This window comes from Suhomyces tanzawaensis (genome assembly GCF_001661415.1).
Source record: "Suhomyces tanzawaensis NRRL Y-17324 unplaced genomic scaffold CANTAscaffold_4, whole genome shotgun sequence".
In the NCBI taxonomy this organism is placed as follows: domain Eukaryota; kingdom Fungi; phylum Ascomycota; class Pichiomycetes; order Serinales; family Debaryomycetaceae; genus Suhomyces; species Suhomyces tanzawaensis.
The window spans coordinates 671,577-693,169 of NW_017963639.1; the positions used below are offsets into that span (position 1 = coordinate 671,577).

Here is a 21,593-nt window from a genome sequence, read left to right on the forward strand (position 1 = left end):
GGAGATTCCTTCGACACTCGCCTAACAGAAGCATCCTAAACTCAAGAACTAAATGTTGTGCAAAATAATACTCTTTACTACAAACCTAACCAAACTATATAGTAAGTCCATTTTAGCTTTTTGCTGGAGAGACTTATTAAGAGCTTCTGATCTTAACACAATAAATTACTTTGTTGCACATAGTACTCTAGCTAACCCATTATTTGGCATGTAACCGCCAGAGCTAGACATGTAGGACGCAAACAATAGAAACCACTCCATTAATTTATTAAGATTGATAGATTATGGTCAAACTGTAAGTTCGAGAAGACTAGAAGGGTGTGACGAATCACTACTGAACTGATTGACTACGATCCTTAATACTTATGACTTAACTACGTAATGTGGCAAGACATATTGCTAGAACTTTAACTACCGGGATGAAGAATATAATCATACTACTATGGCAACTTGATCCACGACATACGACATTGTCGCATATTTTTCTTCTCAAATTTTTACTGAAACTAGAAGATATATTAATTTAGCGCATTTTAAGAGCAAATAAGCCGCCTGCGTAGCGTAATGGTTAACGCGTTTGACTTCTAATCAAAAGATTCCGGGTTCGACTCCCGGCGTGGGTTCTTTTTTTGCATCTGGTCGCATTTACACTCGATATTTCACTTCTTCTCATCTGGTATTACCCCAGCTCTAATGCACTTATTGAAATCACTTGGGCAGTCGACCCTGGACATAAGACTATTATGGGGGTCTGTGTTTCTCCGAATGGCCAGTTATGGTCTCACCAACCAAGTGTTGACGTTGTACCTTGAGTCTCTAGCCATTTCACCCGAGAAGATAGGAATCTTTATGACCTTGACTTTAATTGGAGATGCGGCTATTTCTTACATCTTGACATGGTATGCTGACCGTATCGGGCGCAGAGTCATCATGATGCTTGGAACTGCCATGATGTTGGCCTCGGGCTTGGTGTTTGCTCTGTGTTCGAACTATGTGATACTTTTGACAGCTGCCACCTTGGGAGTCATCTCACCTTCAGGTGACGAAACTGGTCCATTCAAGTCAGTCGAAGAGGCAGTGATTGCACATTTGACTCCAGCCAACCACATGCCTGAGATATTTGCATTTCACGGGCTCTTTGCTACTGCGGGAGTGGCACTCGGATCGTTGCTCAGTGGACTTTTGGTGGACTACTTAAATTTGGGCCAAGGTTACCCTTTGGAAAAGTGCTATCGAATTGTTTTCGTGGCTTATGCCTTATTTGGTCTTGCCAAACTTGTTTTGATGCTACAGCTCTCTGAAAAGTGTGAGGTTGATTACATTCCAAACGCACAAGAATTAGAAGAAACTAGTGAAGCTGAAGACACCCCACTCTTGAAGAAAAATCTTTCCCAAACCACTAGCTATTACTTACCAAGATTGTTGGCCATCTTCATGTTGGACTCTTTGGGGTACGGTTTCATGCCTTCAGCATGGATAGTCTACTACCTCAAAAAGACGTTCGAGATCAGTGCTTCAGGGTTGGGGGTCTTGTATTTCTTCGCCAACGCCGTTGACGCATTCTCCTCGCTTCCATCGGCGTTTTTGGCTAAACTGTTGGGTCCAGTGATGGCTATTTTAGGCACTCAAGCGCCTTCTGCCATATTCGTGGGGTCCGTTGCGTTCACTCAGAGTCTTCCAATAGTAATATGCTTATTGTTGGGATACTATACCACCTCCACCATGGATGTGGTTCCAAGGCAAGTTTTATTGGCTTCGATAATGCCTAAGAAGGATTTGACAAAGGTTTTGGGAATTGTGAACATCGGAAAGACGTTTGCTAGATGTGTTGGTCCTATTTTCACTGGAAAATTGGCTAGTCATTCGAAGTTGCGCTACGGGTTCGTTATAAATGGGGGCTGTGTATTGTTAGCAGACTTGGTGTTGGCCACCAACTTTCTACACTTAGATGGCCAGATCTTACGGGCCCAGAAAGTTGACCACATGATAGAATAAGGGGTGAAAAACAACTTGGGTCAATTATACCGGCCCTAGACAACTAATAGTATGGATGGAGAAAACATGAAAAGAATACATGAAAGGAAGAGAAGAGTTTGGATAGAATGAATGAAGAAAATACATGAATTGAATTCATGAAGAGATTATATGGATAGGGTACACGAAGTGAACTTCAAGAGTAATTTACTGATCCCAGAGGTGAATACATGAAATAAACATGATTCATAACTGACAACTGCCCACATGAATTATTCAATAAGGTGTTCGCCTACGGCAACCGGGTACGGTTGGAACATGCCATTTGATAGAACATGATAATATCCCAATATTATTACTATATAGTCATTTCGACCTGATTAATTAACTACTCCGGAGTAGGAGGAAACATGCAACCACTCGACCGTCATCGAATTGAACCCTGTGGAGGATATTGTACATGGAAGCAAGCACCTTGGAACTGTAATTGCTGTGGCTATTAGTGGAGGGTGAGCCACGATCAGAAAAGCATGTCCAAAGTACAACAAACACACAAGGCAGCCAAACATCCCATTAAGCAGCCCTCTCCACCACCAGAAGACTTCTTCTGCTGGACGTACATGGGCTGTTGTTGTTGGTAGTAGCCCTGTTGGGGGCCCCCGCCGTAGCCCTGCTGGGGGTAACCCTGCTGGTGGCCTCCGTAGCCCTGTTGGGGGCCTCCGTAGTTGTATTGCTGGTGCTGTTGGCCGTAACCCTGCTGGGGATATCCTCTGGTCTGTTGTTGGGCGTCGTAGGAGGGTTGAGCCTGGGCCACGTAGCCCAGTTGGGCGTTGCCGTTCAGCTGGGTCTGGGACCAGCTGGGCGGGGCTCCAGTGGGAGGGGTGTAGTCGTCAGCCGCTTTGTTGTAGGACATTGGGTTGAATGGGGGTAGAACTGATGTGGTCAATAATATATATGAGTGGTATACCGATCGGTCACGCGTGCGCCAACCAACGGTGGGTCATCTGGGGGCTGCGGCGATTACGGTATCTACGAGAAAACATGCTGGGCACTGCATGGGAGACTGTCTGTGGGGGAGGGACGAGTGGTGGTCTGGTGCCATTGGTAGTGGGCATTGGCCGTTGGCGGTGGGCATTGGCCGTTGGCGGTGGGCATTGGCATAGGTGGGCCTGGGATTATGGTAGTACGGGTGGAGCATTGATGGTAAGTGTAGCACCACGAGGACCCCGGATTGTTCGGTAGCCCAGACTGATCGAGGCTTATGTCAGGGCAGGAGCTGGCAGTGCTGGCACGTGAGGACTAGGCACGAAGGGGTCTTACTAATTGATTCTCGCGGTGCAAGTACCACTCTTAATTAAATTTCATTGCCTCAGTAGACCACCTGTGGCTGGTTCCATGTAATGCCGTAGAGAGCAGGTAGTGGAGGGCATTTTATTTCAACCTATTGTAGTCAGCCAGATCAGGGTGGAATTGGGTATGAACAATTCTGCAGGCCTCACGATCCGCAGCACAAACGCGACCTCGTCCTGACATCCTCGCCTCTTGGCAGTCAATGAATATCCTCTCCCTCAGGCGAGCTTCCCAAAATCCGTCTCCTTACTAGCACTGCCTGGCGGTTCCGGCAGATTTGTCATTGCGCCCGAAGCGCATCTGGCACTGCCCAGTGGCGCCAAGAGTCTCCTCGCCGGTACAGGCCCCACGGTTAGGTCCACAGGCCGATTTGGGTGCAAAATGCAATGAGGATGCACTAAACATCGCAGTAGCGAGATCGTTGGCCGGAAGCATGCAGGGTGTAGTGAAGTACGAGCTGGTTAACTGGCCATATTGGGCCTTTTGCTTGTGGCAGGTTACTTGTGGCCATAGAATACGTCACTACGTGGGTTCAATTAATGTACATAAATTTTGATCGTTCTACTATTAGAATCGGAAGGGCAACGAATATCCTGTATTCGAGCGTCTGCCTCTGGAAATCAGTAACTGTAGGTGAAATTGGGGTTCAAGTCACCAGCAATCACCTGTGCTCTTTCATCCATGGCATAGAATTTCTGCTTGTAGCTGTCGGTCTGCTTGACTCTGTTGAGTCTATACACGGTGAAGAAGTAGGCAAGCCCACACAAAATAGCAAAACAAGTGCCTGCAATAGCAACACTCAAACCGGGCACGTAGCCAGGAGCATCTTTTTTTAAGAAAATGAAGGTGGCAATGATACCACCAATATTACCGAAACCAACTTGCCATGCGGTACCCACACTCTTCCTGATGTGACTACCCATGTTCAAGGCAGCCCAACAAACCATAAGTGGCATGGCAGTGTACAATCCGGCGGCAGTAAGGAAACACCCTCCGTATCTCACATTAGGACTGTCCTTTGCACCCAAAATCATTGCCAACCCCGCAATACCAATGACGGCACTTGCAAGGAAAAATGGCAATCTTTTGCGGAATCTATCGGACAAGAAGGCAACAATGTTCATCATGAAGAATGCGGCCAACCAAGGGTAGACAGAGTGCTGGTTTGCGGAGGCTGCAGTGTAGCCCATGTCTCTGATAATGGTTGCTGCGAAATATGCGTAACCGTATGCGGGAACAATCATTCCCAAGTATGCCAAAGCTGGAAGCCACACCAAGAGGTCCTTGAAGCAGTTGAGAACATCCTTGACGGTGTTGGTGATTTCGTAAGCAGAAGCGGCTCCACTGTAAATTTCCAATTTTCTCTTCAAAAATTCACGCTCGTTGGCCTTCAAAAAACGGCACTCTTCAGGGAAATCAGCGATGGTCATGAAAAGAAGTCCGGCACAACCACAAGTCACCGCTCCTTCAATGATGAAGATCCATTGCCATGCGGCCAAGCCGTGTTTTCCGTCAAGCTCGTGGATCTTATAGGCAATCGCACCAGAGGCTGCACCTGCTAATGCGGTAACGGAAAAAAAGGCTGAGAATCTTCTTTGCGATTCAGCCTTGGTGTAGAAACATCCTAATAAGTAGAAAATGGAAGGGAAGGTTCCACTCTCGGTGAACCCGATCAAGAACCTACACACCACCAATCCGCCAAAGTTCTTGACAAAACCCATTCCGATAGAAATGGCTCCGAATGAAAGGATACATGCAGACAACCAGACGTGAGGCTTAACAAACTTGATGATGTAATTGGAAATAACTTCGAAAAAAACGTAGGGCACAAAGAAAACTGTCAATGCGATGTTGTATTGGTTACCGGTCAAGCCGAGGTCCTCGGACAACCCGTAGACGTTGGCGTTGGAGATGTTGACTCTGTCCAAGAACGAAAGGAAGTAGAGCAAGCAGAACGGAGGAATAACGCAAGCGTCGATCTTCCACATGAGCTTCTTGTCATCCACACCGAGCTCCTTTGATAACTGTTCCATTCTTTCATCCTCGCTATACGAGGTCACGTCAAGCGACAAGGTAGAGTCTTCCTTTGACATTGTGTTGGGGTATATGGGTTGTGAACCGATGGAATTTATGGTTACTTATACTAACACGGGGTAGTTCATGTTCCGCCCCGGTATAGGCATCTGATTTGAGTTCAGGCCCGGTGAACGGTACAAAAGTATGTTCCTCACCCCGCAGCCCGTAGCAAATTCCGCCGCGAAATTGTCTTCCACCACAAAGAAATCGGCCAACCCGGTCTGGTCTTCGAGATGTCCGGCTTCAGGAGTCCTCGCTGCTATGTAGATATACGTGTGCCGCTTTTCCATCGAAAACTCTGTCATTTTCTGCCCTCGTGGGCATTGGAGTCGTAATTGCAAAATGTGGGGAGAGCGGCGTGTCACGGCGACGGGCCGGAGAAAAGAGCGTAATCGGACACAATTGCGCCTTCGTATAATAATTTTCCCCTGCCTATTGAGTCACTTCTTGCCAATAAAAATCTGCGGCCCGTGACGGATCTTGCCGAAAAGACAATCGAAGCGAGATAGCGACCGAAAACGCCCAATAATGCGTCGCCCAATAGATGGTCCGAAATACTCAAGAGCGAGCTCTTAGGGGGTTAAGTATACCTTCATCCCATTTAGATTCTGTCTGGGGACCCTGCAGCAATTCCGCAGTGCGCATTATGTGACACCACCGGTCACGAGATAGACTCAGTTTTACGCACTAACGGTATGGATTTTACATTGCCTAATTGGGCGCATTTGGGTAAAACGTCGATAAAAAACCTCGACCTATATGCAGGTTGGCTGACGGAGAACATTAGAGCAAATTTTGCAGGCACTAGAAGTGGTCATTTTTGACCATAAAGAGCCTCCATATTTGCAGAACTTGTGCTAACACTGTATAGGAATGTCTTGTCTCTTTTTCAGAGAAATTTAAGGGCAATTTGGGTCTGTAACCTGGTATTTGTGCAATATTGGTCGCTCCAGCACAAATTTCAGTCTAAGGGATCATGAAGGCCCTTAATTGCAACACAGATAAACGTAAACATTACAATGGGTATTAAATACCCTACCACCTTTTTCTTGTTGATTTTAATGTTGAATTAGACAAGTTATAGTGAAAAGTTGGAAGCTGACCATCTTGCACGTGATATGAGTTAGGGCTCATGCCCTCAGGACTCATCCCAAATAGGAAGGTATGCTCACATGTTCACTACAAAACGCGATAAATGCACAATTCTCATCACGTAATATCCGGGTAACACCCATCTGCGCGACTGCTGAAAATTTTAATCCTGTGGGATCATTACCAGTGAGTCCTTAGCGAACTGGTTTATACTACTTCTTTTCATATACTGTCTAATCGTTATCAAGTAAACATGTCTGACGTCGAAGAACAATACGTTGAAGAACAACCAGTTGTCCAAGAAGAATTACAATTAGTTGAATTGGCTACCGCCATCCCAGCTGACGTTCAAGCTGCTCAACAAGAAGTCAAATTATTCAACAAGTGGTCTTTCGAAGATGTTGAAATCAAGGACGTCTCCTTAGTTGACTACATCCAAATCAGACAACCAGTCTTTGTTTCCCACACTGCTGGTAGATACGCTTCCAAGAGATTCAGAAAGGCTCAATGTCCAATCATCGAAAGATTGACCAACTCCTTGATGATGAACGGTAGAAACAACGGTAAGAAGTTGAAGGCTGTCAGAATCGTCAAGCACGCTTTGGAAATCGTCAACGTCTTGACCGACAGCAACCCAGTCCAAGTTGTTGTTGACGCTATTGTCAACTCCGGTGCCAGAGAAGACTCTACCAGAATTGGTTCTTCCGGTACCGTCAGAAGACAAGCCGTCGATGTCTCTCCATTGAGAAGAGTCAACCAAGCTGTCTCCTTGTTGACCATTGGTGCCAGAGAAGCTGCTTTCAGAAACGTCAAGACCATTGCTGAATGTTTGGCTGAAGAATTGATCAACGCTGCTAAGGGTTCTTCTACCTCTTACGCCATCAAGAAGAAGGATGAATTGGAAAGAGTTGCCAAGTCTAACCGTTAAAATGTCTATATTTCATGGGTTTCATTTGTGTATTTTATCTTTCATCTTTTATAAAACACAACTTAATGTATAAAAGAACATATTAGTATTGATGTAAGTTAACTATGCTGGAAGAGGCTAAACGTCTCTTCAAGTTTGTGAGTTTGTTCGTTTCCAAACTATTATCCCTCCCAGAGAAACTGCAGAAACGCTAATGAACTTGATAATGCTACTGGTTAGTCCATCAGTTTCAACGTTGGTGGACCATGCTCATAAAGCTCTGTCTTTGATTTTTCATGATTGTCGTGATATGATTATTAACTCTATAAAACTATACTTTTATGGGGTAAAATGTCCGGACGAAAACGGCCAGGAAATTGTTTTGTAACAAGCGTTCATATCTCTCGACTCTGCTGTTCAAGATTTCGATATCCTCTTGTTCGCCTTGGGTTTCTGGTGCTTTCAAATACCCCAGATTGACTTTTTTGACCTGGTGAATGGCCGCGTAGGCGAGATTGAGTCTCTTCTTAAAAGTCCTTCTGACCATCCACTCTCTTATCATTAATCCCAACATTAGGCAGAATGCAAAAATGCACCCACAAAAGATCTGGGTGTGTAAGAACGGTCTGGGAGCCAGTTCTTGTCTGAGGGCCAAGGCGATCACTTCACTGACCAAGCAGCACAAGCCACAAAAGATGTTCATACCGGACCAGGCTGCAGGGGCCTTCTGGGGTTCGTCCTCGAGAATGTCGATGGCCAATGGTTGGGCCATTGAACTTCCGATCCCCACAATCAAACCAATGAGGATACTGAAGCCCACCAAGGCACCAAATGTGGTCGCATTGATCCAATATGCAAATGTGAGGAGGGTAATCATGAAGCAGACAAACACAACCAAGTTGGCTCTCCCAAGACGATCAGCAGCGAGGCCCATGGACGGTCTTCCTATCACTTGAGCGCCATTCAACACCGAGGTCAAGATCGAGCCCTGCTTACTGGACAAGCCCACCGAGGTGGCATATGAAGCCATCGAAAACAAGAGAAGCACATATCCGATCAAGATTATGCCGAACCACATGGTCAAGGTAAAAAGGGCGTAGTTGCGGAAGATCTTGATGTCAAAGATGAGTTTTGCGGACTCCACGAGAAAGTCCTTTTTAAGACTGACTGAGAGCGGCACTGGCTTGGAGTTTCGAGGCTTCATCACGAGCCACACCACCATGGATGTGAACAAACACATGAAGCCCACCATGCGCAACGCCCACTTCTGGTTGCCAGTGTCGTCGACCACCTTGTGCACGCTCAAGGCAATCACCACGCCCCCCAAGCCTGCTCCGGAAACCGTGATTCCGATGGCAGTGGCCTTGCTCTTCAGAAACCAAGTGGGAACCACCAAGCTGGCGGGAATGAAGATTAGCACGAACGAAATACCCACCAATACTCCCTGGGTCAAGTACAAGTGCCAGAGTTTGGTTGCAAACGAAGCCAAGATGTAACCCGCAGTCTGGATGACGATGCCTGCGCCCACCACAGTTTTGAAGCCAAAGATGCTGTAAAGAAAGGCACTGATAGGCGCCAAAGTCTGCGCAAGACAAACCACAATGCCTCCAATCAAAGCAAAGTCGTAGGGCGTGGCGTGAAATGTGTCATGCTCAAGGTAGTACCCAAGAAATACCCCGTACGAGGCGTTGGAGCCCCAGGTGGAAAACGCTGCCAACATACCACAGAGCGCTATCACCCATGCGAATCCAGTGTCTACTGGCGGCCCGGAGTCTTCGGATGGAAGCTCGTCTAGCGATACCATGGCCTCGACGTCCTTGTCTTTGGCAGTGCTCTTGCGGGACACCATTTCAAGCTGGTTCAAGAGGATTTCGTCCGGGAGCGGCTGGTCGCGCTGATCCTGCTGGCGCTGGTGGGCATCCTGGTCGAGATCGTCCCAGATGCCGCTGATGATACGAGACACCTCGCCAGAGGTGCCAGACCTCACTTTGGCGATGGGGGCGTTTTCCGCGGCTGGATCATAGGTAGAGGATGGCAGGATGGGGACGGCCATCAAGTCCAGCGACGGCTGGGACGAGACGTCTGCCGACCGCTTTTTAGCTATCGAATCGTCTGCATCCATAATGTATGGGCACACATATGCGACGGGCACTGGCCTTCTTATATTTTCTGCATCTTTTGGTGGGGCATGTAATCGGAAAAAATGTCAATCTGGGATGAGTAATAGCTGCCAGATGTCGCCTGAACGGAAGCTTGGAGTGGATGAAACGCGATACCCGCGGGGCTGCGGATGGCTGGAGGTTCCACGATGGGAGTGAAGGATTATTGGGACGGTCTGGTGGGCTTCGTTGTGCTGATATGGATAAGCCAACATCTGGTCAGATGCAACGCCTGGTGCGGCATGCGCCCGGCTGACAAACCCGTTCTGGGCTATCTGAGATCTGCGGATTTCGCAAGAACAGACGGAGATAGATGGTCATTCCACGGCCACAAACCAAGGAGATAAGATCATCTGCAATCTTCAAGTTCCATTCAGTCAGACTTGTGTTGAAGGAATGCTTATCCCTGTAGCTGGGATAATATTAATAATTAATTCAAAATTTGATAAAATTGCAATCGGCAGAACTTCATACTTTTTAAAATGAAATTTAATCGACAAAATTTATGTGCCCGAACCCCCCCGAATACATGGCACGCTTTGGTTCTTCCCTTCTGGATTGCTTCGAACGGTTCATTGCAACATTAATAATATCAGCCATAATAGTGCTCCGGTAAAAATAGCGGTAGGGGGCCCAGGTAAGGAATCCATTCGGAAGTGCAGTAGATATCGTAAGTTAGCAGAAGTTTTATCAAATAAGTTAGAAAATAGCTAAATTAGGAAAGGAGTTATATCGAACTGGTAGTTAAATCGCTTATAGGAGAATATCACTTAAAGCCTGAGTGTATCACTTGGCACCTGCTGCTACATCGTAAATTCTTTCTCTCCGCTTGCCTATCCTACTAATAATCTTGCTGTCAGAAAGAAATATCTCACCTCGCAATATGGATGTTACCGAGTTCCATCATTCACTCGTATAAAACCTCTAATCTTCAGATCCATACTCACCTACTGAGCCGTAGCTTTCCAATGAAGTCCAACGCCACCACGAAAAGAGCTTCAAGCTTTTTTTACTGATTATTGCAGTAAAGGTTTTAAAAGTGTCGAATTCCTGTCCACAGTTTCCAGCCCCGTCTCTGATTTCGCTTAACACGATGTCATTGAGTCACTGGCACGCTGTCGCCTCGATCACTTTTTGCAGCTGAGCCGCACCGATTCTCCACCGTCTGGGCTCGGCACTACCGCACTGACCCTTGATACTCCTATTGATCACCAGTGGCGGCAACTTCATCTACCTCCACCACCGCCGCACCCATATCCACACACACCTCCGATGTCGGGCGCATCTGACTTCTTAACAAAGGGAATTGACCTAGTCCAAAAGGCTATCGATGCCGACACCGCCACCAGATATGAGGACGCCTACAAGCTCTACTACAACGGGTTGGACTACTTGATGTTAGCCATCAAGTACGAAAAGAACCAGAAGTCCAAGGAGCTCATCAAGTCCAAATTCACCGAGTACTTGACCAGAGCCGAACAGCTCAAGGATCATTTGGAGAAACAATCCTCTAGCTCCGCAGGCGATCTGTCAGCCAGCAACGGATCCACCAAAGCCAAAAAGGCGGGCGACGGGGGCGACGATGACGATGCGGACACCAAGAAGTTGCGAGGCGCATTAGCAGGCGCCATTTTGTCGGAAAAACCCAACATCAAGTGGAGCGACATTGCCGGCTTGGAGGCTGCCAAAGAAGCCTTGAAGGAGGCAGTCATATTGCCCGTCAAGTTTCCTCAGCTATTCACGGGTAACAGAAAGCCCACCTCGGGTATCCTCCTATACGGCCCTCCTGGTACCGGTAAATCGTACCTCGCCAAGGCAGTTGCAACCGAAGCCAACTCCACGTTTTTCTCGGTATCATCTTCAGACTTGGTGTCGAAGTGGATGGGTGAATCCGAAAGATTGGTCAAGCAATTGTTTACCATGGCCAGAGAGAACAAGCCTTCCATTATTTTTATAGACGAAGTTGATGCATTATGTGGTCCCAGAGGCGAGGGCGAAAGTGAAGCCTCCAGAAGAATCAAGACAGAATTGTTAGTACAAATGAATGGTGTGGGCAATGATTCTGCGGGTGTTTTAGTCTTAGGTGCAACCAATATTCCATGGCAATTGGATGCAGCCATTAGAAGAAGATTCGAAAAGAGAATCTACATAGCGTTACCTGAACTTGAAGCAAGAACCAGAATGTTCGAGATCAATATTGGTGATACTGCCTGTGAATGTACCAGTCAAGATTACAAGATTCTTGCAGAAATGACCGATGGTTATTCTGGTCATGATATAGCTGTCGTTGTTAGAGATGCCTTGATGCAACCAATCAGAAAAATTCAGCAAGCAACCCATTTCAAGCCTGTCGAAGGTGAAAACGGAGAGGAGAAATTGACACCCTGTTCCCCAGGAGATGATGGTGCGAAAGAAATGAGTTGGATGGAAATAGAGACAGACCAGTTGAAGGAACCAGACTTGACAATCAAAGATTTCATAAAAGCCATCAAGAGCAACAGGCCTACAGTTAACGACAGTGACATTGAAAACCACATCAAGTTCACGGATGATTTTGGACAAGAGGGTAATTAGGCAGGGCCCCCCTCATTGCATCGCAAACAACCAATTCTCAGAGAGTGGATGTCTGATTTCGAATAGCATTTACACCAAAAGTACTAAAATTACATAATTTAGAAATTAAACTGACTAACTATTGGACTGGATATACAGTCATGACCTCAAAGCATTCTTTCGTGGTAGCACTTTCATCCATGATCTGTAGAATCACCAGGAATTATTATACAATGGCTTCATCGCTCAACGATCAAGGGCCATTGGAGACCTTGATCTATTTCTTTGTGGAGATCTATCCCTCAATTTGTGAGCAAAGAGGTCCTCTTCTTCATCAGCAGCAGTATTGGAACCTCCTGCCAACTTGTGAGCAAAGAGATCTTCCTCCTCTTCTTCGTTGTGGTTTCTGCCCCCACGATTGCGGCCTCTAGACTTGTACCTGTCCGGTCTTCTTCCAGACCTTTCTGGTCTTTCGGATCTATGAGATCTTCTCTCTGGTTCTCCATGTATCAAGTAGTATCTGGAGTATTCTCGGGCATTCTTGACCTTCTTATCTGACTGGAATGCTTGTCTGATCTTCAATTCGATCGAGGACTCATCTTCTTCCATCTGTTGCGATTGTTCTTCATCTTTGGTATCTTCCAATCCGAGTCTAGACAACAAGTTTTGGTGCTTACGGAAAGCAAGAATAGGTGTATAGGACTTTGCTTGACTTTCTTGAGTGGCACCCTCAAGGCCATCACCTTCGATGGGGTTCACCAAGATTTGGTTGAGGGCCTTACGGCAGAATTCCGGGGTCTCGAATACCACATTGACCGAGGTATCATTGATCCACTGGATTCTGAATGTGATTTGGTCATCAATGGGGAATGGCTCGTACACGGTCTTGGGTTCGCCTTCGGCATCCTGCTCTTGCTTGACCTCGAAGTTCACGTAGTAGTCAATAAATCCTTTGATGTCTTCGGTCGAAAGACTATCAACACCACGGATATGTATGGCCTCGGGTCTCACCACTTCGGTGAGCCCATCGATGTCGACTTCTATGGTCTGCTCATTGATCTGTGCCTCTCTCTCCTTTTCGATTTCCAAGGTCTTGGTCATAAGACCTCCGTATGGTGCTGGTTCAGCCATGGTATGGTGTTGTTGATTGATTTTTCAGAATTGTATGTGCAGGCACGAAGATGGAGGTTGGGGTTGGTGAGGACAGTGTCATTAAATCGACGATGCTTGGTTGAGTACACTCCATCGTGCCGTAGCTGGTGGATGTGTTTCTCTTCTTTCGGGCTTTCTCCAGGGTCGAATAAACCTGGTACTAGCAAGTTAATATATCTTTTAAGACAGCATTAATTTCTTCATTACTACATTTGTCTGACATACTTCGTACATTACTTTCTATTGAAATCTTGACTAATTTACATGACGCTAGCTGGAAGGATCCTGCTTTCCAATCCCCGAACTCTTGTGCTCAGCTCTCTTCTTTCACCTCCGTCTTACCTTCTCGGATAAACAACACGTTGTTGCATCTGATGAATATTTCTCCGATAGGCTCCTCCTTGTCACCATCAACTTCCTTGGTGTCCTCGAGCTGGAGGTTCATGTAGTTGTCCACCGACACTAACGTGCCTTTGTATTCGGTACGGTTCCACTTCAATCTGACCACCACGGGCTTGTTAATGAGTGTTTTGAGAAACGGCTTGGGGTTGATGGGTTGGAACTGAACGTTAGTATGCTGCGCCGACTGGGCTTGTTGCAGGGCTCTACTTACCGACATTGGTGCTGGGCCTGTATCTGGAAGTACTGACCTAGTAATGAGCTTACGCGGCTCATCTATGGTGGGTCACGTGCGCCTCTGAATCAAGAACACCTCACAGTATACACAAACTTCATACTACTCCAGTCTACAAACACACCGACCTGGTAACTGCCGGACTACAATGAGCAAACTAGTACAGGTGTACCTCATCGGAGCGGTTGTCCGTTTTGTGCTCCCGGTACTTGTGCCCAGCATAACACACGCTTTGGCCAAAAGCGTGCTTTTGTCCACTCCCATGGACTCGTTTCCTTCCCTTGAAGAGGCATTCTACTACCTTGAGCACGGCATAGGCTTATACGACGGTGGTATTGTTCACCATCCGCCCTTGTTGGTGATTCTTTTGCTGTTCATACACGGATTGGGGCCCATCTCTAGCGTGTTGTTCAATGGGTTGTGGGCATGCATGGACTTGTTCATTGTCACGAGAATCATCGATATCAACAAATGGTACAACGAACACAACAGCAACAGGCGTGGCCGTAAATTGGCGCGTTTCAACGATGATTTGATTGCTAGTTTCTACTTGTTCAACCCGCTCTTGGTCTTGAGCAACCTCCTGCATTCCACATTAACATTTGCATTGCTCTTCCTCGTCGAGAGCATTCATCAGCTTGTTGTCAAGCGTCGCTACTTCCATTCTGCTGTGGCATTGGCAGCCTCTACCTACTTTTCGGTCAATTTGGCATACTTGGTAATTCCAATGACTGCTCTTGCACTCACCGTTAGCGAGGCCAGCCAAAAAATTCCATTGGCACTGAGGTACGTTTTGACCTTTGTTGCAACTCTTGGCTTGTTCTTGTTGGCTTCTTTTGCATCGGTGAACTCTTGGCTGTTCGTCCATCAAGTCTATGGAACAGTGTTTTTCTTTGATAAGATCACGCCAAACTTGGGCTTATGGTGGTACCTCTTTACAGAAATGTTCGAGTTTTTCTCTCCGTTCTACGTGGGATTATACAACTTATACTCGTTTGTATTTATCTTACCAATGACGTTGAGATTCTACGAGGGCTACGGAAAATCAGAAAAAAAGACATCAGGTCACGGAGACTCCTTCTTGGCTGTGGTGTTGGGTTACATCTGGATCTCATTTACCAAGTCGTATCCAACTGTTGGTGACTTGGCCTTCGCAGCTTCGCTTTTACCATTATTCAAGTCTACTATCCTTCCCTACTGCAGGTACACATACATAACAGCATTAGGGTTCTTGGTATCATTGCTTCTCTCCCCCATCTTCTACTACTGTTGGATTGTATTGGCGACTGGTAATTCGAACTTCTTCTACAGTATTAGTTTAATATGGGGTGCTGTACATACATCGATTTTGATGGATTTGATCTGGGGAAAATTGACCTCGGAATATATTGAGGAAAACAAGATCCCTGAAAAAGATCAGAAAACATTGAGATTGACTCAAATATAGTTTATAGGATATCAGAATACACACCTTAGAGGACCATGGTAGGGATTTGGTATTTGTCGCGTGATTTTGTATCACGTGGTGGCTCGTTTCTCCCACCAATCACACGCGAAGAATTTTGAGCTTGTAAGTATAACAAAAAATTTCACCATACTAACCAAGTACGAGAATTGATACAAAGTCATCCATAGAGTCAGTTGATCCGTACTCCCAAACATCGTACACTCAGATCCAGTACAAGTACCGTCCATACTACCGTCAGTATAAGTACACTCAATCAGCAGTATCACATATCCCTATAGATTCTACACAATGTTGCGTTCTACTCGTTATTTCAGCACCGCTGCCTCAGGAGTGAAATTGACCTCCCGTGAAGCTTCAGGCAACTTATCCACATTGTCCGTTGTTGTTAAGAATGCCGGTTCCAAGGATGGAAAGTCTGGTGTTGCCCACTTATTATCCAAGTTTAACTTCTTGAACACTGGTGCCAAATCTGCTTTGAGATTCACCCGTGAAAGTGAATTATTGGGTGGTGTTTTCTCCTCCACCGTTGGTAGAGATGCCACTGTGTTGAAGACCTCTTTCTTGAAGCAAGACTTGCCATACTACGTTGAAGCTTTGGGTAACGTTTTGACCAACACTTCTTACCGTCCCCACGAGCTCAAGGAAGTTGTTTTGCCAGCTGCCCTTGCTGAAAGCGCTGCTGCCCATGGCTCTAACGCCTTCACTGCTTTGGAAGCTTTGCACGAAGTTTCCTTCAGAAGAGGTTTGGGTCAACCATTGTACTACGATGGTACCACCAAGATCTCCGTTGACGAGATCGCTGAATTCGCCTCCAAGGCCTACAACACCTCTGCCGTCAGCATCCACGCCTCTGGTGTCAACGGTGAAGACTTGGCCAAGTTCGTCGAAGAATCTGCTTTCTCTGCATTGGCATCTGGTGCTTCTTCCTCCCCATCCGTTGAATCTTTCACCGGTAAGGAAGCTCGTATCAGAGCTTCCGGTGAATCCGTTGCTTTGATTGGTATTCCAGTCAAGCCAGCTGACTTCGGTAAGTACGAAGTCTTGTCTGCTGCCATTGGTAACTCCCAATTGCCAGGTGTCTCCACCCCATTGGCCAAGATCCCAGGTGCCACTTCCTTCTTATACAAATACCAAGATGCTGGTTTGTTCGTGGTTTCTGTCTCTGGTTCCGGTGTCAACGTTGCCCAAGGTATCAAGGAAGCTAAGAAGGCTCTTTCTGTTTCCGACTCTGCTTTGACCGAAGCCACTAAAGCTGCTGAATTATCTGTTGCATTACAATCCACCTTCGAAGCCCCATTGTCTGTCAAGGTTGAAGCCGGTAAGGCCCCAGTCTCCGAGTTCAACTACGTGGCTATCGGTGATGTTGACTACTTACCTTACGCCAACGAATTATAAATTTCCTGTGCATAATCCTGAGGTAATAGTCCTTGCTAATCCATTCACGTTCATCAAAAATGGCTGGGTAGTCATTGCCTGACCCTTCTTCTATAACAAATATACAATGTATCGACCAGCGGTAGTCTAGACCTTTTACTCTCTGTTCTAGTGCCCAATTCCTGTTAGCGCCGATTATATTCGGTCGTGCGCGCACCGTGCCCTTCGGCCTCATTGATTGTTTTTTCATCGAGAAGACATAGACTTCTCCACCCATTCCATCATGTCTGACGTTGAAGATGCCGCCTTCAATGAGGGTGTCGAACATTTCGATGACTTCGAACAACCAGAACACTTTTCTGACGACGAGTTTCAAGAACCTGAAACTGCCGATGCCAACGGAGAATTGAAGACCGCTGATGGTAAGACCATCATCAACGGAGGCCTTGGTCCAGATGATGCTGCTATTGCTGCCCAACCAAGAGCCAAGACCACCAAGGAGTTGGCCATACCCAAGGAGAAGCGTAACACCACTCCATACATGACCAAATACGAACGTGCTCGTGTGTTGGGTACCAGAGCCTTGCAAATATCACTTAACGCCCCAGTTTTGGTTGATATCGAAGGTGAAACCGACCCTTTGCAAATTGCCATGAAGGAATTGGCCCAAAGAAAGATCCCCTTGGTGGTTAGACGTTATTTGCCAGACGGCTCCTTCGAAGACTGGGGATGTGATGAATTAATTGTTGATCACTAGACTCTATTCCTACGCCTACTGGACCCTACCAAACGACATTTCATTTAGTATTCGCTGAGTCATGTCTTTTATACTTGTACATTAATCAATATATGCGTCAAGCCATTTTGACGCTAATAGTAACTTTCTTCCGTCCATCTGTTCCTTGACGAACCCCTCGACCATTCTATCGAAAGTGGCCCGCGAAAGCCTGTTGTCGCCTGACCCGATCTCCCCAAGTTGGACGGAGCAACATGCTTCCTTCAAGTTTTCCACGTCTATGATCAAATCCTCGCTGTACTTCTTGGGGTCTTCGGCCTCAGCGAACACCTTCATGGCGTTGTAGATGGTCATTCTGTCTTCAAATCTCAGGAACTCTTTGGCCATGATGTTCAGGAACTGGGTGAAGTTGATCCCACTCCCGTTGCCGCCTTCCACGGTCAACATCGCTGTTAACTGGTCGTCTCCTGGAACAGCCATGCCCAATTGCGTGTAGAGATTGACCAAGTCCTGTTTGGTGATCGTAGAATCCCTTGATTCGCCATCGATCAAAGTAAATGCATTTCTAAGCTGGGCTTTTTGGTTATTGGAAAGGGTATTCAAGGCCAGCATCGTCAAATCGCTTATTGATCGTGTGAAGGTATTGCCTCTGTGCTGGTTCTATGCTTATAGTTCTCTTTCGAGCTGATGCGTTACACTCCCTCTTGGCAACTCTCGTCTGTTGTTATACTGTCGGCTATATGATCCCGTCACTGCCTCTATCCACTATTATTTATTTCGATTTGATCTCGCACTGACGCGATATAAACAAGCTGATCTCACCTGGTTTGGCACCACTAGACTCACTGCAGACCAACCAAAGACTGGCTACTCCACTTGTACAATACCCAAGCATTCTGGACTGCTCCACATCATGGATATATACAACCAGCCGGTGGTCATAGACAATGGCTCAGGTAACATCAAAGCAGGATTTGCTGGGGAGGATAAACCCAAGACGTATGGGTCGTCTATCATCGGAAGAACGAAGTATCAGAAGGTGATGGCTGGCTCGTTGCTCTCCACAAGCACTACCAGTGGAAGCACTGGTGGTGGAAACGACGTTTCATCCTCCCAGAACCACAAGGTCCAGGAAGATACTTTCATAGGGGAGTTGGCCCAAACAAACAGAGGTATTCTAAAACTTTCGTATCCCATTGAACACGGGATTGTCAAGAACTGGAGTGACATGGAAAAGTTGTGGTACCACACGTACACTCAAGATTTAAAGATCAACTCCGAAGACCACCCGCTACTCATTACAGAAGCACCGTTAAACCCCAAAACAAACCGAGATAAAATGTCACAAGTGCTATTTGAACTGTTCAACGTGCCGTGTCTCTACATCGCAATCCAGGCGGTCTTGTCCTTGTATTCTTCGGGAAGAACGACGGGAGTAGTAGTAGATAGTGGAGATGGAATCAGTCATATTGTGCCCATTTTTGAGGGTTTTTCTTTGCCTGCATCGATAAAGAGATTGGATATTGCTGGAAGAGACATCACCCACCAGTTAGCATTGAACTTGAGGAGAATGAGCGGGATATCCTTGCAAAGCAGCTCTGAATTAGAGATTGTACGTCTCATCAAAGAAAAATCATGTTTTATTTCGAAGGATCCCATAAGAGATGAGAAGTTGTACTCCAACTACTACACTAATGATGATAGTGGGTTGTACCTGACATATAAATTACCAGATGGGCATCAAATCAAACTAGGAAGCGAGAGATTCAGATCCACCGAAATATTATTCAACCCACTTTTAATCGGAGATGAGTCGCCAGGACTCCATGAGTTGACCAATTTGGCTATATCTAAGACCGACTTAGATTTGAGGCCAATATTGTACCAAAATATAATTCTTTCGGGAGGCAATACTCTATTGAAGAATTTCGGAGACAGAATGCTCAACGAATTGAAGAGCCAACAATTGATTAATGACAGTCCCAGTGTTTGGTCAAACAAAAATGATAACTATAGTACCAAAATGAAAGTGAAGATATTTGCCCCTCCAGAGAGAAAGTACTCCACTTGGATTGGTGGGAGTATTTTGGCCGGGTTGAGCACATTCAAGAAGATGTGGATAACGTCAGCGGAGTATATGGAGGACCCAGAGATAGTTCACAGAAAGTACATGTGATTCTATACATGTATGAAAGAAATGAAGTCTCGGCTTCACGTAACATTTTAACAAGAGCGTAGTCGTTTATTGACAACGGTAATTCCCGTTAGACTGTACATACATAAATAAGGTCCACCAACTATTCTCGTTGGACATTAAATACATAAATGAGTGTATCAGCTGCGAAATTGTATCAATTATTCGTAAAAAGTTGGATGATGTTCATCTCGGACCTAAATGCAGTAGTATCTGTCACCGAAGTCACCAAGACCAGGAACGATATACTTGTCTTCGTCCAATTTCTCGTCGATACCACCAGTGATGATCTTGACCTCTGGGTACTTCTCTTGGAAGGCCTTGATACCTTCTGGAGCTGCCAACAAATTCAAGAAGAAGATTCTGTTCATTTGAACACCTCTGGACAACAACACTTCCACAGCCATCATGGCACTACCACCGGTGGCCAACATTGGGTCCAACAAGAAAACGTATCTGTCGCTGATGTCCTCGGGCAACTTCTCGTAGAACAACTTTGGCAACGCAGTTTCTTCGTCTCTTTGGATCAAGATCTTTCCGATTCTAACTGATCTGCAACAGTCTCTCAACCCCATCTCCATAGACTCACCAGCTCTGACGATGGAAACACCACAGATCTTTCCCAAGAACTTGGCTCCTTGGTACACCTGACCACCATGGCAGTTGATGGTGGCTGTCTCCACTGGGAGTTGATTCAAACCTTCTTCCACCAACAATCTGATGATTCTGTCAGAGTAGAACACGAAATCACCTCTCTTTGTCTCCTGGTCACGGATAATGGAGTACAACCCAATGAGCTGGTTGGTTTGAGGAAGTAAGATAACGTTTTTATGGACTTCTTGCGAGGACGACATGGTGGATGCTGATAACAATTTGCGATGGGCGCGCAATACTTTATATGTTCGTAGTGATAAGTGACAATTTGGCGACGGTATGGTTCACGACTTCACACCAAGTAAACCGAGTAGACGTTATGGTGCTTACAATTGCTACAGAAGGAGCCTGTTGGTGGTCTGGCATCTATGCTAGTACTGGGCTTGGTCCAAATACTAGATATCAAGCCATTCCACCAATGAAATGAGCAATTGGTCGGGCCGAGTCCTCGGCAAGTTCCTGGAGGAACTTTCTGTTCAGACACACCTGAACGCTCCTGTGGGGTGGAGTCAATTTGTCCTCGAAAAGAACCTCACCAGGCTCTGGATTGTAGTAGAAACTATTGGTCTGAAATGAACCATCACCACTCTCCATTGTTCACTTCAAACACATTTCTGATATGAGATCCCCCAAATTCTACACTTCTAAGTACCGTGGTTCGATTAGTTCGCTAGCTCTGCTGGCTCAATCCCTCGTATATTTCTATAATACAGTTACTCCTCTTGTGGTGGCACAAATGGGTTGTCGATTATCTCGCTTCCATCCAATGGAGAAATGGTCAACAATGAGGTACATCTCACAACCACCAATCCTAAATCTCTGGTGGCGTCTGTGAATACACTGTCATCTTCTGGGTCTGTCTGGTTAGTAGTGCTCATGTGATCCGAACATGTTCCTCTTCGGAGAACTGGTGGTCTGAAAATTGATCTTTGTTGTACATACCTCTGATGTTTTCCTGGACGTCCTCCAAGACCAAGTTCATTAATTGATCAAAGCCCTTCAAAACACCCACGATTTGTCTTCCACCAATGAATTTCACCCTGATACGTTGGTCCTTATACTTGTTCAAATCCAAAATAGCATCTCTCTTTGGACCTTCTTGTTTGGTGGCCCCTCCAGAGGAGTTATTGTTGTTATACCTTCTACGGTTGTGCTGTCTCTGTGATGTTAGTGGGTTGGGCCAGAAATGCATCCACGATACTCACATTGTCACTCATGGCTGTTGATGTGCATCCGTTGAATGTAAGGCCGATTTTTGCTGGTGAGATTG

At 46.1% G+C, this 21,593-nt stretch overlaps 15 protein-coding genes and 1 non-coding gene across 16 annotated transcripts; 8 read left to right on the forward strand and 8 right to left on the reverse strand.

Annotated features, from left to right (window-relative positions):
- Window positions 1–550: 550 nt before the first annotated feature.
- Window positions 551–623, forward strand: CANTADRAFT_t130. The gene has a single exon. It is a non-coding gene; the product is annotated as a tRNA-Arg (tRNA).
- A 70-nt stretch (window positions 624–693) lies between these two features.
- CANTADRAFT_90251 (uncharacterized protein) lies at window positions 694–1,995 on the forward strand (the record flags this gene model as incomplete). Its single annotated transcript, XM_020211672.1, has 1 exon — window positions 694–1,995. The coding sequence occupies one exon, from the start codon at window positions 694–696 to the stop codon at window positions 1,993–1,995; it is 1,302 nt and encodes a 433-aa protein (XP_020064268.1).
- Window positions 1,996–2,494: 499 nt separating this feature from the next.
- On the reverse strand, window positions 2,495–2,887 carry CANTADRAFT_90252 (uncharacterized protein; the record flags this gene model as incomplete). The annotated part of the gene is made up of 1 exon (XM_020211673.1): window positions 2,495–2,887. One exon carries the CDS (start codon window positions 2,885–2,887, stop codon window positions 2,495–2,497), a length of 393 nt encoding a protein of 130 aa, XP_020064269.1.
- Window positions 2,888–3,944: 1,057 nt separating this feature from the next.
- TNA1 (Tna1p) lies at window positions 3,945–5,357 on the reverse strand (the record flags this gene model as incomplete). Its single annotated transcript, XM_020210008.1, has 1 exon — window positions 3,945–5,357. One exon carries the CDS (start codon window positions 5,355–5,357, stop codon window positions 3,945–3,947), a length of 1,413 nt encoding a protein of 470 aa, XP_020064270.1.
- Window positions 5,358–6,745: 1,388 nt separating this feature from the next.
- On the forward strand, window positions 6,746–7,503 carry RPS5 (40S ribosomal protein uS7; the record flags this gene model as incomplete). The annotated part of the gene is made up of 1 exon (XM_020210928.1): window positions 6,746–7,503. One exon carries the CDS (start codon window positions 6,746–6,748, stop codon window positions 7,418–7,420), a length of 675 nt encoding a protein of 224 aa, XP_020064271.1. The 3' UTR covers window positions 7,421–7,503.
- Window positions 7,504–7,656: 153 nt separating this feature from the next.
- CANTADRAFT_26181 (uncharacterized protein) lies at window positions 7,657–9,876 on the reverse strand. The gene has a single exon (XM_020207677.1). It carries the CDS (start codon window positions 9,519–9,521, stop codon window positions 7,731–7,733), a length of 1,791 nt encoding a protein of 596 aa, XP_020064272.1. The 5' UTR covers window positions 9,522–9,876; the 3' UTR covers window positions 7,657–7,730.
- A 943-nt stretch (window positions 9,877–10,819) lies between these two features.
- VPS4 (AAA family ATPase) lies at window positions 10,820–12,199 on the forward strand. Its single transcript, XM_020207678.1, has one exon. The coding sequence runs from the start codon at window positions 10,831–10,833 to the stop codon at window positions 12,130–12,132; it is 1,302 nt and encodes a 433-aa protein (XP_020064273.1). The 5' UTR covers window positions 10,820–10,830; the 3' UTR covers window positions 12,133–12,199.
- A 40-nt stretch (window positions 12,200–12,239) lies between these two features.
- Window positions 12,240–13,239, reverse strand: CANTADRAFT_26184 (uncharacterized protein). The gene has a single exon (XM_020207679.1). The coding sequence runs from the start codon at window positions 13,210–13,212 to the stop codon at window positions 12,358–12,360; it is 855 nt and encodes a 284-aa protein (XP_020064274.1). The 5' UTR covers window positions 13,213–13,239; the 3' UTR covers window positions 12,240–12,357.
- A 230-nt stretch (window positions 13,240–13,469) lies between these two features.
- Window positions 13,470–13,889, reverse strand: CANTADRAFT_26185 (mRNA splicing protein). The gene has a single exon (XM_020207681.1). The coding sequence runs from the start codon at window positions 13,880–13,882 to the stop codon at window positions 13,577–13,579; it is 306 nt and encodes a 101-aa protein (XP_020064275.1). The 5' UTR covers window positions 13,883–13,889; the 3' UTR covers window positions 13,470–13,576.
- A 156-nt stretch (window positions 13,890–14,045) lies between these two features.
- CANTADRAFT_51578 (GPI-anchor transamidase subunit) lies at window positions 14,046–15,344 on the forward strand (the record flags this gene model as incomplete). The annotated part of the gene is made up of 1 exon (XM_020209960.1): window positions 14,046–15,344. The coding sequence occupies one exon, from the start codon at window positions 14,046–14,048 to the stop codon at window positions 15,342–15,344; it is 1,299 nt and encodes a 432-aa protein (XP_020064276.1).
- Window positions 15,345–15,530: 186 nt separating this feature from the next.
- On the forward strand, window positions 15,531–16,885 carry QCR2 (ubiquinol--cytochrome-c reductase subunit 2). Its single transcript, XM_020207682.1, has one exon. It carries the CDS (start codon window positions 15,654–15,656, stop codon window positions 16,758–16,760), a length of 1,107 nt encoding a protein of 368 aa, XP_020064277.1. The 5' UTR covers window positions 15,531–15,653; the 3' UTR covers window positions 16,761–16,885.
- Window positions 16,886–16,906: 21 nt separating this feature from the next.
- Window positions 16,907–17,537, forward strand: RPO26 (DNA-directed RNA polymerase core subunit). Its single transcript, XM_020207255.1, has one exon. It carries the CDS (start codon window positions 17,023–17,025, stop codon window positions 17,494–17,496), a length of 474 nt encoding a protein of 157 aa, XP_020064278.1. The 5' UTR covers window positions 16,907–17,022; the 3' UTR covers window positions 17,497–17,537.
- A 40-nt stretch (window positions 17,538–17,577) lies between these two features.
- On the reverse strand, window positions 17,578–18,087 carry CANTADRAFT_52263 (uncharacterized protein; the record flags this gene model as incomplete). The annotated part of the gene is made up of 1 exon (XM_020210056.1): window positions 17,578–18,087. The coding sequence occupies one exon, from the start codon at window positions 18,085–18,087 to the stop codon at window positions 17,578–17,580; it is 510 nt and encodes a 169-aa protein (XP_020064279.1).
- A 301-nt stretch (window positions 18,088–18,388) lies between these two features.
- Window positions 18,389–19,651, forward strand: ARP1 (actin-related protein 1; the record flags this gene model as incomplete). Its single annotated transcript, XM_020209899.1, has 2 exons — window positions 18,389–18,563; window positions 18,612–19,651. 2 exons carry the CDS (start codon window positions 18,389–18,391, stop codon window positions 19,649–19,651), a joined length of 1,215 nt encoding a protein of 404 aa, XP_020064280.1.
- Window positions 19,377–20,546, reverse strand: FUR1 (uracil phosphoribosyltransferase). The gene has a single exon (XM_020207683.1). The coding sequence runs from the start codon at window positions 20,521–20,523 to the stop codon at window positions 19,867–19,869; it is 657 nt and encodes a 218-aa protein (XP_020064281.1). The 5' UTR covers window positions 20,524–20,546; the 3' UTR covers window positions 19,377–19,866.
- A 380-nt stretch (window positions 20,547–20,926) lies between these two features.
- On the reverse strand, window positions 20,927–21,540 carry CANTADRAFT_100701 (Sm-like protein; the record flags this gene model as incomplete). Its single annotated transcript, XM_020206145.1, has 3 exons — window positions 20,927–21,179; window positions 21,266–21,482; window positions 21,529–21,540. 3 exons carry the CDS (start codon window positions 21,538–21,540, stop codon window positions 21,037–21,039), a joined length of 372 nt encoding a protein of 123 aa, XP_020064282.1. The 3' UTR covers window positions 20,927–21,036.
- Between the last annotated feature and the right edge of the window lie 53 nt (window positions 21,541–21,593).

Bases quoted from the DNA above. Each gene is read 5' to 3' on its own strand.
- CANTADRAFT_26181 (XM_020207677.1), bottom strand. From the start codon at position 9,521: ATGGATGCAGACGATTCGATAGCTAAAAAGCGGTCGGCAGACGTCTCG.
- VPS4 (XM_020207678.1), top strand. From the start codon at position 10,831: ATGTCGGGCGCATCTGACTTCTTAACAAAGGGAATTGACCTAGTCCAA.
- CANTADRAFT_26184 (XM_020207679.1), bottom strand. From the start codon at position 13,212: ATGACCAAGACCTTGGAAATCGAAAAGGAGAGAGAGGCACAGATCAAT.
- CANTADRAFT_26185 (XM_020207681.1), bottom strand. From the start codon at position 13,882: ATGTCGGTAAGTAGAGCCCTGCAACAAGCCCAGTCGGCGCAGCATACT.
- QCR2 (XM_020207682.1), top strand. From the start codon at position 15,654: ATGTTGCGTTCTACTCGTTATTTCAGCACCGCTGCCTCAGGAGTGAAA.
- RPO26 (XM_020207255.1), top strand. From the start codon at position 17,023: ATGTCTGACGTTGAAGATGCCGCCTTCAATGAGGGTGTCGAACATTTC.
- FUR1 (XM_020207683.1), bottom strand. From the start codon at position 20,523: ATGTCGTCCTCGCAAGAAGTCCATAAAAACGTTATCTTACTTCCTCAA.